Source organism: Grammomys surdaster, unplaced genomic scaffold, assembly GCF_004785775.1.
Source record: "Grammomys surdaster isolate TR1022 unplaced genomic scaffold, NIH_TR_1.0 125311, whole genome shotgun sequence".
NCBI lineage: Eukaryota > Metazoa > Chordata > Mammalia > Rodentia > Muridae > Grammomys > Grammomys surdaster.
Genome location: NW_021620189.1, coordinates 444,949 through 464,264, shown reverse-complemented (window position 1 = coordinate 464,264; position 19,316 = coordinate 444,949). Strand labels below are relative to the sequence as shown.

The 19,316-nt window shown below is 41.3% G+C and overlaps 1 protein-coding gene across 1 annotated transcript in view; it reads left to right on the top strand.

Moving 5' to 3' along the window:
- Atp10a (ATPase phospholipid transporting 10A (putative)) overlaps nt 1-18,095 on the top strand; it is a 163,483-nt gene extending 145,388 nt beyond the window's left edge. The window contains exons 14-21 of the mRNA XM_028785673.1: nt 4,035-4,359; nt 7,263-7,339; nt 9,095-9,220; nt 13,414-13,614; nt 15,828-15,908; nt 16,001-16,105; nt 16,532-16,719; nt 16,865-18,095. Coding sequence (XP_028641506.1) covers nt 4,035-4,359; nt 7,263-7,339; nt 9,095-9,220; nt 13,414-13,614; nt 15,828-15,908; nt 16,001-16,105; nt 16,532-16,719; nt 16,865-17,483 — 1,722 coding nt within the window. The 3' untranslated portion in view covers nt 17,484-18,095. The remainder of the gene's footprint in view (nt 1-4,034; nt 4,360-7,262; nt 7,340-9,094; nt 9,221-13,413; nt 13,615-15,827; nt 15,909-16,000; nt 16,106-16,531; nt 16,720-16,864) is intronic.
- Nucleotides 18,096-19,316: the final 1,221 nt, after the last annotated feature.

Genomic DNA, 19,316 nt, shown 5'->3' with positions numbered 1-19,316 from the left:
TTATACTTACTCTTCAAGAATGAGGTTTGTATTGCCTTGATGTCTTTTTTTTTCTATTGGCTTGTTGTATTGGAAGTTTTATTGATGACAATTTGAGCTTTCTTCTTCTTCCTCTTCCTCCTCTTTTTCTTCTTCATTGTCCTTCTCCTTCTCCTCTTCTTGTGCTTCTTTGTTTTTATTTCCTGTGCTCAAACATTTTTTCTTTTCTAATATAAAATATACATTACAACTGTTCACTCAGTACTATGTGAAGTCTTAAAACAGGATGGGAGGTGCCAGGTAAGACAATCTAATACAGCACAAGCTTTAGTTAGAACATGTGTTAATATTCGTTGTGGGTAAAACAAATGTGCTATACTGCCCTGAGATGCTAATTGGGAGAAATTGGATGTGATATGGGAATGTTTCATAGGCTTTTCCAAACATTTTTGTAAATCTAAAACCATTTTATATATGGAACTTATTTTCTGCACCTCCTAATTTTGAAGTGTGTTTTCAGGTACATACAGCTCATGATGTTTTTTTATAAATACTTTCTATTTCCTTTTAAGTCTGTGGATTATTGCTCGAGTGTTTTGTTTCATTTATAAGTGTTTAGGCTATCTTTTCACCTTTCTGTTACTGATTCCTAGTTTGAGTACAACCTGATTAAATAATATTTCAGTTCATTTAACTTTATTAGCTCCTCAGTATCCAAAGGAGTAGCTTTTATTCATTTTCGTTGTGTGGACCCCGGTGCTCTCTTCTCCAAAGTCAGAACCACTCAGTTGATAAATAGAACGGTTCAGTTCTTGTGTCTTAAGGGTCAGGAGACAGGACTTCCTGAGTCTCCTCGGCTTACCATGTCCCTTGTGTCTGAAGTTAGAGGGCAAGCCTGCTGACAACAAATACTGTTGCTTTCCTCAGGAAATAGCTTAACTACACCTTCCTTCTGGAACCATGTCTTCTCTGCATATTGAAGACTGAAATGGCAATTATTTCCATTCAGCATGCTAACCATATCCACTTTACATGGTTTTAAATGAAATCAGCATAGTCCTTGAACCCTTACTGAGTAAAAATCAATGTTTCTGAGTGGCTACTGTTGTGATTTATTTCTTTGCCTCTTGTTCGAAGCAGCTTGAGCATGGTGTGTTTGTGTTTCAAGCTCACTACTCTTATCTATTATTGTGTCTTTACTTCTAAGCCTATATAGTGGGGATTTTATAAAATAAATTCCATATATAAAATGGTTTTAGATTTACAAAAACGTTTGGAAAAGCCCATGGAGCATTCTCATATCACATCCAGTTTCTTCCAATTAGCATCTCAGGGTAGTATAGCACATTTGTTATACCCACAAACGAATATTATCACATGCTCTAACTAAAGATCGTGCTGTATTAGATTATCTTACCTGGCACCTCTCATCCTGTTTTAAGACTTCACATTACATCTGTTTGTCAAAGCTCTCTTGAATGTCCCTGACTGTGACAGTTCCTAGGGCTATCTTTGTCTTTCATGTCCTTGGCAGTTTGAAGAGGGCTGAAAACATTATTTATAGACTGGCTTGATTGTTAGATTTACCTGATGGTTTTATTGTGACTACAGTGAAGCTGTGACTTTTGAGTGAAGGGCATGAGGTGTCTTTTTTTAATTGCATTGTATAATCATGTCATCCCGCTCATGATGCCCTAGTATTTGCCACTTGTATCCATTTTACAAGGAATGGAGCTTTTTTACCTATTCTTTTTTATACTTAACTCTGGAAGTAAGTCCGTGTGAATTCACACTTAAGGAGTGTGGTGCTGCAGTCTATCTCCCTAAGGGCAGAGAGTCTACATAAATTATTTAGGATTACATTCACATTTTTATGTGGTTTTTCTGTGTATTGCTCACAATCTTTCTCCCCAAACTGTTTTGCTACTGGTTTTCAAAATGCTAATGCTTGCTTGTAGCTTTTCTATAATGGCTCCTTTAATGTCCCTGTTAGATTATTCTAGTGTCAGGGTCACCTTCTGTTCATTGTGGCTTTGCACTGGAGCTGGTATTTCCTGGTTCTTGGGACACTGAACTCTTGTCATGTGACTTATGTCAATTATGTTATGACTCATACCCCTTTCCCCCTTTCTATTCCTCTGGATTATGGAGTTTTGGAAACAGGTGACCTATCCTGTTAGATTTGTACTTTAGGCTCTGCTCGGACTCTGGATGGGTCATTTGCTCAGCTTTGTCTGCTTCCAGTGCCCATCTTTGAATATACATAATTTTCTCTTTGAATGTCAGTTTGGAGCAGGGATAGGGACTGTACCAAAATGTCATTCTCAGAGTGTTACTGTCCCCTCAGGATTATGCCCATGTGTGCACAGCATATAGGGAACCCATGAATTCATAAATAGCATTATAGGACCAGCTAAAGTATCTCCCTTTGCCATCTTTCCAGTACTTTCTAGTTTTCTAGGAGTCTCTTTTAATGTCCTCTGGTAAGAAAACCAGGGTGTATTTTACTTCTTTCTGATTCCTATTTTCCTCCCCAACCCCACCTGCATGTAATGGTAGGACATAGACAAAGGCAATCATCATACTGCTGTCTTGACACCATAGACCTGAGAGAAGAGGCTGGTTCCACTCCTTCTGAGTCTTCATTCCTAGATGGCTTTGTTTACTGCCATTATAGGAAAATCCATATGATGAGGACTAGGAGAAAACAGAAAAGGAAAACAAACGAACCAAACCAAACCAAACAAAACAAAGAAAACCAGAGAATTCTCACATCATGTCTGAGCACTGGGGGGTGCCCTTCCTTCCTCCTGAGCTTCTGTTTTCTGGAATCCACTTTTGATTCCTCAGTCTCTTGGCCATGCCAGAGAATTCTAGGGTAACATAAAACATTTGCAACCCTTTGCTGTCCTTATTGTTATAATTTCCTTTCCCTATCCAAATGCTACTGTTTTCTTTCAGAGTTCATGAGTAGCTGCTTTGTGCCCCTGGCGAGGTACAGCAGCTGCATCAGGGTAGAAATTGGATGGAATGAGCCTGCTTCAGTTCACAGCGAACTAGCTATGTTGGTACTTTGTAGTAGGTTCAGGAACCTCATGGCTTTCTATATCCAGACTCTTCTTAAGTCTTCTCCGGTTATCAGAATGTCCTCCTCTAGCAGAGAATTCTATCTCCAGTCACAAGTCTGTGTGTTCCCCATATGTGATAGGAAGTGGTCATTTCCAGGGTCCTGTCTTGTCTTCCAAGTCTTCCTACGGGCACTGGCCATCTCTTTTCAGATGTATTACTTTCTGCATGTAACAGTCTTCAGTAAGTATTGATTGGCCACAGCTTGATGTCTGTAAGGAACTAGGCCCTAGGCCAGTGGGTTGTCTGTCTACATGAGGACAGGAGCCTTTCAAAGTTCTCCATGGTCTGTTTGTTCCTGGAAATGAGCACCTACCTTGGTGTCTGGCTCCTGTCCCCAAAGTATATTAATAGCCAAGTTTTCCTTCTCCTTGGAACTCACCTCCAGTTTGGTAATGACACAGATAATTTAAAACACAGTGTCTCTGTGTGTGTGTGTGTGTATGTGTGTGTATGCTCAATAGATAGATAGATATGCGAGAGAGAGAGAGAGAGAGAGAGAGAGAGAGAGAGAGAGAGAGAGAGAGAGAGAGAGAGAGGCTGGTCCAGCAAGGGCTTTGAAAGGGCTTTGTGTACTACTGTTGATGGCTTAGTATGAGGCAGCAAGGTTTAGGCAAAATTCCTAGAGAACTTAGAGGCATACAGGTTGAACTTTCAGACTCGTCATGTAATGTCTAGTCATAATGCAGCCACACCTATGAAGGTGAACATGCTCCGTTTCAACTTTAGCATACCAGCATAGTCAATAAAGTATAATCCAGTGGAAGGTGAGTTCTTCCTCTCCTCTGCAAGAAGCCATTCTCTCTACCTGTGCTTCCTTTTCTGGAGGTCAAAAGAGCCATGAAAAGGACTTCAACTGGGGGTTGTTGAGGCAGAGAACCAGGATCAGTGACAAAACCCTACTGAAATGTGTTGTGTGTCAATTTTAGGAAGCATGTGCTGCCCTGTTGGATCAATGCCTCCGCTATGTGCAGTCCAGAAACTCTAGAAGTACCCCTCAGAACTCTGAAAGCAACTTGAATGTGGGATTCTCTTTCAACTCAGCCTCCACATCCGCTGACTCCAGCCCTAGCCCAAGCCTTGTGATTGATGGGAGAAGTTTGGCCTATGCCCTTGAGAAAAGCCTGGAGGACAAATTTCTTTTCCTTGCCAAACAGTGTCGCTCCGTCCTCTGCTGCCGATCGACCCCTTTGCAGAAGAGCATGGTGGTGAAGCTTGTCAGAAGCAAGCTCAAGGCCATGACCCTGGCCATAGGCAAGTACTAAGGTTAAGCCTGCAGCTGTCTCACTTAGCCACTCCCTCTCAGTGTGTCCCAAATTTCTGATCCTCTTCCATCTATCACTATGAGATAAAGAAAGCCTATTTATCTGTTCTGTTTATAATGTTATGCCCAATGTGGTAAAGTGGAGCATTTTAGACATAAACCATACATCAAAGAGCCACAAGATGTGGTAGAAGACACACGTAGTATTATAAGGTCAACAATTGCTAATTTAAGAGGAGAATCTATAGTATAGACCAATTCTTCAAAGACAGAGCTTTAGATAACTACCAGTCCAGCCACAGTGGTGTCCTGTGTTAGCACATTTTAACTTGGCAGAGGCCCTTTTCAAAGGCTTTTAGTTGTTACATGTATCTTGTTGTCAAGGCTTTATGATGTTCTAAGGACACAGACTGCACCAACCAAAAGCCCCAGTTACTCTTCTCAGCTGAACTTGGTTGACTGTTATGAGACAAGCATCTCATTAAATACATCTAAGACAGAACACACATCCATTTCAAGACAGCATATTTCTGTATCATTTAAGAACTGTCTCATCGGGACAGGTATGGCCCTCATGCCTCACTGGACAACGACAGGGGGACGGGAGCCATTACAAGGTCCCCTTCAAATACTGGAGGTCAGGCCTCTATCCCCATCTTCGAAAGTTTAGAATTGCCACAGCCCTTCTATACTTAGAGAAGGGAGGAGATGTCAGGGGCAGCCCTGCTTACACACTGGAGGCCTAAAGTCAGCCATAGACCTAAAATCAGCAATAGGCCTGTCATACATGTATACTAACACCAAGTCTTGGGTCTCACTGGAAAAACATTGAAACAGATGGCTATAAGTTAATGACAACAGGCAGCTTTTGTGGAAATTTACAAGCCTGAGTAGTCATAGACCTTGTAAATAGGTAGCCTTGGCAGACAATACCAACTTAGATAAGGACAAGTGAGTCATAGGCAGAGTCAATAGTGACTTGTCTCCTGAACCTTCACCCAGCCGATACCCGGTTCTGAAAGATATCTGTATTCCCCCTGAACACCCACACTCCAGTGTCATTCCCTTCCCCACATCCTGCCTTTCTGTGTTTATAACCCCTGTGTGAATGAATTACGATTTGAGAAAAAAAAATAAATTAAAAAAAAAAGAACTGTCTCTAACATTACTTTTCTTTGCAGGAACTCTTGCCTGGGGAACCTTCTAGATTCCTCTTCAATGACAGGGTAGAGGTCACTTAGCACCTCCTTAGGGAACATCTCTTTCCATTTCTAAATTGGTTACAGTCTCCTGCACAGGCTTAACCACTTCCTGGTAAGGGCCAGGAAGGTAGTAACTATCATAACACTGTTATTAATATGATCCACTCTTGGGAACTAGTAGGCTCAGTGATAAAGATATCTTTACCAATTAGTCAGACATGTGTATTTATAGTATAATTTGCAGTAAGTCTTTGGTATTACCCTCTATTACCTTCAGTAATATATCTACTAGGAAGAACCCAGTGTTAAGTGTGAGACCTTGTTAGCTGTAGTCTGAACACCCTAAGAGTTACAGAGATCAATAGTATCCACTAAGGAAAGTACACAGATGGACAAAAAAATCATGCTCAGGAGACATAACCAGAGTGTTCACCATAGATTTCCTAGGCCAGGCTGACAGAAGGTAGCATCTCCTCCAGGGAAGAAGCTAATCTCCCATTAGAACATCACATCATTTTTTGGACCATGTGCTCCAATCTTAAGAACTCACTGTTTATATTTAGAGAGCCCCACTGTGCATCATAATTCATTTTGAATTATGGCTCTATGGGAAGCCAGAGAGATTCCCATTGCTCCCAAAATTTTAATTCAACAAATACTAACTGATCATCCATGTTGTGCTTAGCTCAATAAAGAACAATAAAATCACAAGGAAGAGACATCCTAATCCTGACCTGGGTCATGCGTGGGTAATTCAACTATGGAAAAGGTTGAGACAAAAGGATTACATATAAGGGGCAGCCTTAAGGATACATAGTAAGTTCAAGGCCATTATGACAAATTAAATGAGACCCTGTATCAAAATCAAAAGTGAAGAGAGCACTTTTATATAGGCCAATGGCGTAATACTTGTGAAAACTCTAGGTTTGATTTACAATGCTGGGGGAAAGACAGAAATAAAAGGGCCAACCTATAGCCACATCATGAGTTGCTCTGATGTCTGTGTGTCTTAGTCTTTTATTTTTACAGCTTGGCATATCTGCTATGCCTTGGGTTACTCTGAGTCTAATTCTAAAAATGGCCGCTATTGTCTAAATTATAATGGCTATGTCTGTGTCTGACATCCAAAAGATGTTAAGGTCTCTCTCTGACTTCCTGTTTTAATAATCATCAATCAACAACTTGATAGAACAAATGGAAATTTTCTTTTCTGTGCCTCAAAGCACATATTAGTTAATTCACAGGGGATAATCAGTGTGCATAAAATACTGAACAGAATTCAACCTGCTTGATATAATAAAAAAATTGCTAAGGCAACTATGAGTTGGAGAGGTCCTGATGCCTGGAATAGAGTCACTGCAACAGTGATGATGATGTTGGCTTCTCTTATTGTCCCAGACATCACATTAAGGACCTTTTCTGTGTGTATCCTGACAGGATTGAGCCCACTGAATAAGATGGTGGCTAAGTGCTAGCTGATTACTGGGGCAGCTTGATATGATTAGCAATTCTATGTTTTACTATGCCTAATTCTGATTGGTTACCTCAGTTTTCCCAGGAAGTTGTTTTTCTGCCCCTTCCCTGATCTTTCTCACAGAACTCAGTCCAGTAGCAGTCCAAGAAACTCAACATGTCCCTGTGCTTCTGTGCATTTCAAAATCAATGATTCTTCCTGCCTGTGTTGTTTTTAGGTGATGGGGCCAATGATGTCAGCATGATCCAGGTGGCAGATATAGGCGTGGGGATCTCAGGCCAGGAGGGCATGCAGGTAAAAGACCATTTGGGCTGTCCTGTTGGATGAAGTGACCCTCTTATCCCATTATAGCACAAGTTTTCCAAGCCTGTCTCTGGCCTCTGATGAACCTGAACGATTTGCCTTCACTATGGGCCAGTGCTCATCTTCTGCTAAAAACTAGTAGAATATTGTAATTCTACTAGTAATATTGTAAACTAGAGATATATTGTAATTCTATTAATGAAGCTATGTGTGGTAAACATCTTTGCCTGTGTCAACCCAAGTATATTTTGGGAAACTCTGACATCAAGAGGCAAAGTGAGTCATAGCCTCCCCTGACTCATCCCTGGAGGCATTTATGTTTACTATTGCTCAACAGTATCTATACTCTGTAAAAGTTGCCTCATAACACTGTTGGGACCCAAAATCCTTCTTAAGATGAAATGTAGTCATTCTGACTCCTGTGGAAGTTCCATCTGTGCTTTTCATTTGTCTCAATTTCTGCTCTAAATGTTCCAGAATTTGAGTGCATTACTTAAGTTGTGCTGCTTCTGGCTATAACATTAAATCAACTTGTAACATTTGAGCAAGTTTGAGCCATAAGTTGAGCCATACACACACACATGTACACACACACACACACACATACACACACACACACACACACATGTATATGTATCTTGGTAAAGATTTTACGGAACAATTTATTCAGTGGGATTTTAAAATCATAATCTTTATCACCATTTAATCACAGGTTAGATCTCTTATTCAATCAGAAATGATTTATGGAAAACTCACTGTATATAAAGTTGTGCAGAGAACATTCATTTTCTGGCTTCATATTAAACAGCAGTCAGATGGTAGGCCTGGCAGCAGTCAGATGATAGTCAGTTGCCCCTCACTATCCTGGCAGCTGCTTTAACATCAAAATTCACCGATGCATTAGTCTCCCCCATAAACTGACATTTGCATAAACCCTGCACATGCCCATCTATATGCTTGAGTCATCACTAGAGGATTTCTTGTACTCAATTCAATGAAACAGTATGTAAATAGTAGTTATGCTGTGTTGTTTAGAGCGAACAGTTTCTACACTTTCAATACCTTTTACTGAATGTTTTACATCCACAGTGGTTTGAGTCTGCAGATTCTGTACCACAAATACAAAAGGCTAACTTGCATGCCTAGTGAAACATCCATTTCTGAACCAAATGCTTCATATGCTCAATGATTCTTCAGTCATTTACTCCATGATTCATTCATTCAAAAATCAATGAATCTCTGCAATTGCATAACACAGACTTAGAAACAGACACCATCATACATAGTCACTGTTTAGTCTCCTGGAAAGGGTGTCCAAAATGAAACTCCCAGGATGTCTTGGTGTGTCTGTCTGTCTGATACCCTTTGGTGGGTCAGCTTTAGCTCATCTTTGAAATGTGGGTGTAGTATAAAGAAAAGTACCTTTGGCGTTGGAGAAAGGTGGAATTACAGGGACTCCATACATCTCTATGTTTTGTGGCTTGTTAGGAAACAACATTAGAAGAGAAAAATTGAAGCCTGTATAAACTCCTTAATCATATATCTAGTTCTAGAAAGTGCTATTCATGAGCAACAGGGATTATTGAATGATTTTTCTTTTTAATTCAAGGACTTAATAAGACTAAGCCACACTTAGCACTGTGTTAGGCTGGATTTTTTTTTCCTTTCCTGTTTTCTTTGCCTTGCTTTTGTTCTTTCATGCCAAGTGGGGCATCATCAGTGATGAGAATTACTTTCCTTTTCAAGGCTGTGATGGCAAGTGACTTTGCAGTGCCAAGATTCCGATACCTGGAGAGACTTTTAATCGTCCATGGACACTGGTGCTACTCCAGACTGGCCAATATGGTGCTGTATTTCTTCTACAAAAACACAGTACGTATTTGACATGGGTCTTCAGAGTTTCACAGTTTGTAGGATTGCTGCCTTCATAAACCATCAGGGTCTCCTGTCTGCCCCTCTCTTTTGGGTTTGCCTTGCCTTGTGCCCTATAATATTTGGAGACTAACTCATGGGAAATGAAAACAGCTGCATTTTTAAGGGGAAAAGTTCTAATAAACAGACAAGACTGTTCATATATGTCTTTGTAAAGTAGCATAATGACAAAGCCAGCAGTTTCCAAATGGTTTAATAGATACGAGATTCCTAAGTCTGTGTCCCTACCTGACATCTAATTCTGTTCTCCAGTTTTCAGCCTCTCTGCTTGTGTTTTGTAGGAGTGTTTCACAGGTGTGTCCACAGTAGGCAACTGATTTCTCTGCTGTAGGCAAGGAATGTTAAAGAGAAGAGTAATCAGTGGCCTTGCAATCAGAAAATTACTTAATCTTGCTATGTAGCTCGGGCATTGAATGTTGTCTACCCACTTACACCAGGCCTTGTACAAATCCTCAAGTGTGGCCTTGAACCTACTAAAAAAAGTAGGCTTGCCAGTCTTTCTGTGCTTAGAGTAGTTACTTTTTTAGCTAGCTTAATACATAGCTCCATTAAGGGAAGACTCCTTCTAGGCCAGATGTTCTGTGAACATTTTTGTCTTTTCAGGGACTTTGAAAACTAAGCCTTTCCTCATCACTCCCACATGGTCCTCATGTTTAATCTTAGTTCCTTCATACTCCATGGGCCTGTAGGATGGCCCACAGGAGCTTCACAGAACTCTGACTCATTTGTAAGATTTCTAGACATTCTCCTGAGGGGCTGTTAGACTGCTGCTCTCCTGGCTCTGCCTCTGGCACTTGAGACCAAGTGAACCAACAAAGAGACAAACTAAACTCTTGGGATAAATGAGAATCTAAGTTTGTCCCATAAATCTCACTGTCTAGGTACCAGAACTCCAGTATTAAGAATATCTTATGTTATTCTGGAAAATAGTAAAAATAAGTTAAAAAGTTTTTTCTTTTAATTCTATATGAAAACCTTCATGCTAACTCTAAGCTGATGTCACTAGAGCTCTTCTGTGTTCCTAATGGTTCATTCTGGAGGCTGACACACTTTTCTTTCCTAACCTCTCCCACATACCCACTTGCCTGATTTCCAAAATGTCTTCTGACAAATGAATACAAGATGCTTGGAACCAATCAAGACATGACTAATTGAGTAGATTTGGAAATTAAATCAGATTAAGCTCTGCTCAGGACCACGTCCAAAAAAGAAAAAAGACAGAAAGAAAAAGAAAAGTTGTGCTGTTTCTGCCCTTGTGAGTTCATTTCTCCTTTCTTTGTAAGTCAGTATTGAATTGCACGCATGGTGAGGCCTCAGATACCCAGAGTCTAGAGGCTCACAACTCCCTCTCCAGAAGTAAATGGCCTCTGTGGAGTAGGCTAGAATAGATTGAGCCTCATTTTCTTCCCTCCTTTTAGTGGCATCTTAAGCACATTGTTCTTCACCTGATATAGTAGGGTTTTGTTGTCTTGATAACAACCCATCAGAAGTTGAAAATATCACAAAGGAAAAACACGTTCACTTAGATCATCTACTATCGTAGCTTAGTAGCCCGGCACACTGGAGCGTGGTTACCTTGTGGACCGCTGGCAGCTTCAGCTCAAAACCACTATCCATCATTTCATGAGAGAATAAAGCCCAGGCAAAGAGCCAATTCAAAATTCAGAATTTTGGGGAATATATTTTGCTTTCACCCCTGCATCAAAAACTTGAAAGAAAAAAAAAAACCCTAAATTGAGGCACCGTAAGTTATGGATCATGTCTGTTTGACTTCTTTGGGTTATAATTTCTTTTAATCCCCAAAAACAAAACTAAAAATTAAGCTAGCTTATCTCTGTAATTCCCAATCCAAGTTTGCCAAATTGAGAAGATAGTGAGAAAAGCGTACTTCAAGCTTTTCAATGTATTAGAGCCGAATAGAGGACAAAGCGGCAGCCTGAGGTGTGTACACTCTCCTTCTGTCCACCATATTAAGCCTGCCTTTGCAGGAGAACACAGGGAGGAGAATTAGCCTGTTTTCCTTCATGTAAGATGCAGGGCTTTGTTAAGAGCATTTATCCACGTGAGGAGTTCAAGGGTAGTCAGCTCTCACAGGAGCCATTAATTTTAAGAATAAATTGGCCTTTCCAATAAAGAGCAGAGAAGAACCGTTTCCATAGTAACAGAGCTTTGGGAATAAAGCTCTTTGGTACTATGAGAGGGGGTTCTTAATTATCTAAGCATTTTTCTTCCTGTTCTCTTTGACTCCATTTGCTCAACTATGACTCATAAGCCTGAGCCCACGGTGGGTGAGCAAGAGTGAGCTGTGGGCGGAAGGCAGGGGAGAAAAATCAATGAAAAGCCCAAGACTGTCAGTAGTTGGTGTGAAGGGGGGGAAGGTTGCATATTAGGAAACTCAAGTCATAGATTAAAACAGTACTTGGGGGATTTAGTCATAGCTTCCACCCACATGGACTAACATTTCTTCTGATCTCACGAAGCCGTTTTCAAGACCCAGAAAGAGGTAAAGTAGCTGTGCCAAGGACTAGAGACATAAAGAAACTCTTTCAAGAGCCATGAAGAACTGTAGCTCCAGCAGCCAAACCCAGTCCTCACTGTGTTCAGTGGAACATTCGTCCACTCTACCACATCTCCTTTAGACACTGACTCCCCTGCACCTTACGCCAAGATCCATCTGTGTTTGAACAAGTTGGATATGTTACTCATACTCTGATTAAGTGTTTTCAGATCTCAAACATTAGTTTTCTGTAAAGGTTAAGAGGACTTTGAGTTTGAGCCTCAAAGAAGGAAATAAGGACATTAAACTAGGAAGAGTATGCTTCTGACAAGAACCACAGTATTCCAGACATCTAATGATTTCTTTAAAGGTATCAGATCCTTTAATTCTCTACAACTCGCACCTCTAGCCCCATGTAGGTCTCACTGGTATGGCCATGTATAGTCAGGGAAACTGAAGTCGAGAGGGTGATATGATCTATGCCAGATTATACAGTGAGTCTGAATTATACTTTGAGTTGGGTTTGTATCACTATACTATAATAACTGGAATAAATACGTTGTAAAGGAAACAGTTTTTATTTTGGCCGACAGTGTCAGAGGTTTCTGCCCATAGACACTTGACCCTGTTTCCTTTGGGCTTATGGTGAGTCAGCACATTAGAAGGGGAACAAAGATGCTTACCCCATGGTTCTCAAAGAGACAGAAGGAATTGGGTTTCCAGTATTCTGTTGAAGGACATGCCCTCACTGACTTCCTTTCGCTAGGCCCAACTCTTTTGACTTCCACTACTTACGAATAGCTCTTTGGTCTGGGAAACAAGCTTTAATTCAGGGGCCTCAGGGAGACATTTAAGATCTTGATCACTGTGTTTATATCTGTCATCAGACTGCCATGCTCCCCATGCAAATACATCCCAGCCACTGACACTCTGACCCAGTGAAAGTGAAAAGACCTACCTAACCCCCAGCACTGCTGAGTAGGTTATTCAGGCTCTCTGCTTCTTAACATTCTTGCTTTGGCCTTGTACTTGTATGTGCCTTCCTCTTATGGGAGCTGTTGATGATTTTCTACTGTTCCTTTTCAAAAAGAAAGTACAGATGGGAGGATCATGAATTCAAGACTAGCCTGGGCTACATAGTTAAACCTTGCCCTCTCCCACAAACAAAAGGGGACAAGAAAGAAAAAAGAAAGAAAATAGGGGGAAAACAAGAGGACATGGGCTCAGAGATGTACCCTAGGGTACATAGGAAGATAGGAAAACAAAGGCTCAAAGATAGGAACAAGCAACAGTCCCTCTTGAAAAGTGAGCCATTATGAGCCTTAATTGTTTAACATTGGTCATCTGCAACTCTTCTGGCACAAAATCTCATCTTTCCCTAAGATGTTTCTAGGAGTTTCAAATTCTTGTTGTGAGTCTCTTGAAGATATGAGGTTGTGGTAGAAGAGGGCATGAGGCAGGCTAATAATAAGGCTGGAGGTTAGGGCTATCTTTTGTGAAGAAATTGCTGCCTAACCACTTACCTATAGCAAATCTCTACAAGGATCTTGGGTCCTTCAGATGAGTCTTTGTCGAAGCAACAAAAACCAAACAAATGAACAAACACTGTTCTTAATGCCTCTATTCTCTCTTGCAGATGTTTGTGGGTATATTGTTTTGGTTCCAGTTTTACTGTGGCTTTTCTGCGTCTGCCATGATTGATCAGTGGTATCTGATATTCTTTAATCTGCTCTTCTCATCGCTTCCCCAGCTGGTGACTGGGGTGCTGGATAAAGACGTTCCAGCTGACATGTTACTGAGAGAGCCACAACTTTACAAGAGTGGCCAAAACATGGAGGTAAGCTCCCAGTGTCTTCATCTCCTGGCTCTCCATTCCCCTTTTCAACCTTCCAGCAAGTAAAATCCCCCCCTCCAAAAAAAATCCCTACTAATAGACATCCCTGGAAAAAAATTGAAAGTGTAGAATGGATGTTGTCTGCTAGGCTCTGTAGTACATTCTGTTGGCTTTTCATTGCTATAGCAAAACACCTGCAATGATTAACTTACAAAAGAAAAAGATTGTTTGCATACAGGGTTCTGGGAGTTGCAATCTAGGATCAAGCAATCGCAATTGTGCTTCTGGTGACATTGCCTGATTATCAGGGCAATGGTGAGAAATACATACTGGAGCAAACTGCTCATGTCAGGCACCAGGAAGCAAAGAGGAAGCAACCAGGACCTTGCCATCCACTCAGCAGCATGTCCACAGTGACCTTAGGACCTCCAACTAAGCTTCACTTTCTGAAGCTTCCATCACCTCCCTCAAATGCTTCTATGGGAACCAAGATTCAGTACACAGGGGGACATCCTAAATGAAAGCCACTGCTTTCATTCATGAAAGCAAATACATTCAAGTATGTTGAGTAAAAACATTCTCCACCTCAGCTATTGCCAGAAAAGTCTTCGGCAAATCTGCCTTGGTCACAGGTGTTAAGCAAGTTTTCTGTGAGTGGACAGATGTAAATATATGTTTACATCAGCACTGTATGTTCAGAAAACTGATGGTCAGTTGTCCCAGCCTGCCCTTAAAGTAAATCATGGATGCTTCTCTTTGGCCAGTTTAATTTTGATGTGTGCAGAAATAATGAAGCCCCCTATTGCTTCTGCAGTATATCAGAGTAAGAATGTATTTGCCTCAAGTTACCTTCCTATGGTTACTCTGCTGACAGTGAGTTCCCTTAGGAGCAGGCTTCACAGCTTAGGAAGCAGTTCATAGGAAACAAAGGGGATTTTGTGTTGTACCAGTGGTCCTGACAGGATTCTCATCCCAGCTGGCTTACTGTTCTCAGCCAGCCATAAGACAAGACACTGTTAACTTGTCATGTGGAGTGAGGTAACCCATGAGAATGTCACCAGCATTTCCTTTATGTGGTGGTAAATGTTCCTCCTATATCCTGTGTGCATCCTGCAGGCAATCAAAGCCACTGGCAGCTACTTGAGGACTTACTAGGCTGCTTTTGAGGAAATGGTAGGGTCCTGGTTGTGTCTTTAAATTCAGATTTGTGTCATCCAGGTACTGGAACACTCCATTTGTCTGTATCAGAACCATTTTGCCATGGGAATAGAGTTCTCATGGTGTGCTTGGCATTGTTATAACGTAATATCTATGTCAGTACTTTAGTTACTTCTCTATTGCTGTGACAGAGCACTATGACCAAGGCAACTTTTTAGAAGACTTTAGTGGGGACTTCATGTTTCAGAGAGTTTCACAGCCAATATGGTGGGGAGCATAGCAGCAGGCAGGCAGGCATGCCTCCTTCAAGGACATACCTCTCAATCAATCCCAAACAGTTCCACCAACCTCATGAGAGGTGTGCCAGTTGGCTTGATGGTTAAGAATACTTACTGTTCCAGGCAGTGAATACATATCCTGCACATGTACAGGTGAAAACACTCATATACATAAAATAAAGATAGACAATTCAACATATCACTAAGGAACATCCATGATTTAACTTTAAGATTTAGGGCTAATTGTTAAGAGTCTTTCAAAGGATTCATCATAAAACCTTTCTAAAGCAGAAAAAGGGCCCAGATCCAGGGTTGAGCGCATAATGGGGACGGGGTGCAGATTGGGAGACAGGCTCAATATTTTAGATAATCTTTTCTGATGAAAAGTTCCATACACAGCAGTGTCTGGTTTTCAGTTGTTTTTTTTTTTTTCTGAGAATCTTATGAATACTGACTATACTGACATCATTTCTACCCTTCCCTTTTCTCCCCTCCAACTCCTCCTACCCCTCCCCCCAACTCCCTTCTCATTCATAACTCTGCTGACCTACACCTAGAGGGCCCATGTTCTTGGTGCAAAGGTTCCCAGTCACCCCTACCTGCAGCTCTGGCTCTGCCTGTTTCGGTTTCTCATCCACCATGTTGGAGCCTTGCTTTCCTCGGGTCCTAAGAAAGGACATTGTCTTCCAGGGCTTGGAGTATTTAGGGTATCTCATGCTCAAAAATTCCTTAGAGGAGACAAGGCCTTCTCTGTAATCCCTCTTTGTTTCTGTGTCTCAGGAATACAGACCACGAGCATTCTGGTTAAACATGGTAGATGCTGTCTTCCAAAGCCTGGTATGCTTTTTCATTCCCTACCTGGTAAGTAGGAATCCACCATAGGTTTTGTCTTCAGCTGCCTCTAGGCACCTACAGACACACAGACCTTAGCCATTTTGCTTTCTGTCTTTCAGGCCTACTATGACTCTAGTGTGGATGTATTTACCTGGGGGACCCCTGTCACAGCAATAGCACTGTTCACCTTCCTGCTGCACCTGGGTATTGAAACCAAAACCTGGGTGAGAGCCATGGGCAAGGTCACATGGGCAAGGGGACTGATGTTAGGGGTCACATACTTCCCAGTAGGTGTTTTGCACCTATAGGAGGCTGCAAAGTTGCTCTACTGATGTGATAAAAAGGAACATAACACTTACTCAAAGCTCCTGGCCTAGCTTTGAGTGACCCACCACCGACTTTCCTGAGCAGCTGTTTACCTGCCTGCCTTCTTGTCTCTTTCATTGCTCTGCCTTTGCCTTGCCCTCTCCTCTTGCCACCATGCTCATGTGCCAGGCTGCTCCACTAAGACCAAATGGCTACCAATGACAAGAATCTTCCCTAAGGCCTGGAAGGCACACCCTTATCTATCCCTTATAAACTCAGGTTGTTCTCATTGTTGTTACTCTTAATGTGAAGTAAAATATCTCTTTCTTTTTGGTTCCTTTTAGACCTGGCTCAACTGGTTAGCCTGTGGCTTCAGTACCTTTTTGTTTTTCTCTGTGGCGCTAATTTACAACACTTCCTGTGCCACATGCTATCCTCCATCTAACCCTTACTGGACCATGCAGACATTACTGGGTGACCCTCTGTTCTACTTGACTTGTCTCATCACACCTGTTGCTGCATTGGTGCCCAGGTGAGTATCTGAGTTGGTACCACCAAGTGATAAGTGCAGCATACACACATCCCTTGGCTTTGCTGTGCTTGGACATGGGTGAGTCTCATGAAGCTCAGTCATGAGTTTAGAATCTGATTGGTTTTTTTTTGTGTCTTCTTTCTAGATTGTTTTTCAAAGCCCTCCAGGGGAGCCTTTTCCCCACCCAACTCCAGCTGGGTCGCCAGTTGGCCAAGAAATCCCTCAACAAATTCAGTGTTCCCAAAGAGACTTTCACTCAGGGACAACCACCTGGACACTCAGAAACTGAGCTTTCAGAAAGGAAGACCATGGGAGCTTTTGAGTCTCTCCCTAGAGACTGTGCCTCTCAAGCTTCCCAGTTCACACAGCAGCTGGCCTGTTCCCCAGAGGCCAGTGGGGAGCCCAGTGCAGTGGATACAAACATGCCATTAAGAGAGAACACCTTGCTGGAAGGTCTTGGCTCTCAGGCCTCAGGGTCCTCCATGCCCAGAGAAGCTATTTCAGAAGAGTGTCCTGGGGACTCCAAGAGGAAATCCACCAGTGCTAGTCAGACGGCCCCCTTGTCGTCACTCTTTCATCTACCCAGCTTTGGCTCACTAAACTGGATCTCCTCGCTGTCACTGGCCAGTGGGCTGGGAAGCGTCTTGCAATTGTCCAGAAGTAGTTTACAGATGGACAAGCAGGATGGTGAGTTCCTGTCCAACCCACCGCAGCCAGATCAGGACCTGCACAACTTACAGGGACAAGTCACAGGCTACTTCTAGTATCACCTCCAAAGGGCCACAGCCAGTTGTGGTGACAAAGAAATCCTTGAAATGGCCTTTTATTATTATGTAACAAATGTTAATGTTATTTATGTTTATTATTTGCACAGAAGAGTTCTAGAAAGATGTATTTTTTAAACGTTTCCAAGACATATAGGAAACCAGAGGTACCAAAAAATAAAGTTTATTTTTTAAAAGTTCTAAGTAGAGTATACTTATGAAAAATAAGAACACATATTTTTATCTATCTACATATAAAGTTTAAATAAGAGTGACACTTGAAAAATGTGTCTAGATTTATTTTTTCATCTCATTTTGTAAGGAAAAGCAATGTGCATTGTTTCTTCAACCCACATGACCTTTGCTTTCTCCTGGCAGGCATAATCGTGTGATTAGTCCAGTGAAGCCTGGGGTAGCTATGGTGGGTGTGGACACAGGACAGGCAGGAAAGAAGACACAGGGAAGGGTGTGTGGCCTTTGAGGCAAATACTTCCATTGGCTTCCAAGTTACCAACAGTGAACAGAAAGTGAAACCTTGAGAAAAACCCGTGTGAAGTTCTTGCCAACACTCAGGTCCAGACACTTCATAAAGTTCACCTCATGGGTTTGACAGCTCCAGTGTGGTGTGTATTTCTTTCGAAAATTATTACAAGCAATTAACAACCCCCACTTTGCAACGAGAGTATCTGGTGCCACTGTTGTGTGAAGATCCTGGTGGGTGACATAAGCGAGAGTGTTCTGAATACTGTGGGGACACTCTCTCATGCAAGTCCTTTCAGACACCAAAGAATACAGTATTGTGGTGTATTCCTAGGACAGAGCCATCGAGTGACCTGTTATCCCAATCTCCTTATGCCAGACCATAGTCAGCAGCCAGACTCTGCCAGCCAAACTCTTTAATGTTTTGAGTAGCTACCTTCAGGCTTTTGTCTGTCTGATGAACTATCATATTTCTTCATTGTATACCTGGGAAATCCCAAGTGAATAAATTTAAAGGCTCTCAGAATCAATGAAAGGAAGAAATAAATAGTTTTCCTGGAAGAAAAACTAGCTACAATTTCCATAGAGAGCAGTGGGAATCATGGAGATGTACTGGTGAAAGCTGGAGAGGTCTCAGTTGCCACAATACAAAGACTGAAATACTGAAGCACTATTTCTGTGAATGTAGAAGAAGCCATCTTCTCTAAATTAGAAAATGTGAAGCTGTCGCATTCCATACATATTTTGTGTCAGCCATTCTGTTTTCAGTTTCTTTGTTTGGGTAGTTCTGAAATTAGCAATGTGGTTCAAGATTTTATATAGGACAATATATGGGCAAAAATACAAAATAGCAAAGATGATTTCATCAAATAAGTCATGGACAGAAAATGTCTGCTTTACATAGTAAATTGTTAATTAATCCTAGAATTGAACATAAACCCAACTAAGATCATTAAGAGATAATGGACAGTTCAGATAGGAAGATGCTTTATGATATTCAGATACTTAATATACAATTTGTTCAAGAAAGATATTTGAACAGAACAAACATGATATGCCATTTTAAAATAAGAATTTATTTTATGGTTAAAAGGGTTAAGTGAAAGCTATTTATAAATTCATATTTTAATATAATATGTGTATCACATATATGTGATGTAGAAAAAAAAATATATATATATATTAAAATAAAGTTGAAACTCATATTGAAAGCCATAGTATAAGTAGAGAAAATCTGAAGGTGACATCTTAGGCATTTGGAGCAGTTCCTGATGTCTTGCCTGTTTTTGGCTTCCTTCCCTTGGCCCTGTGTACCTTTCACTGTACCTGGTTCAACCTCAGTGGTTCATCTGC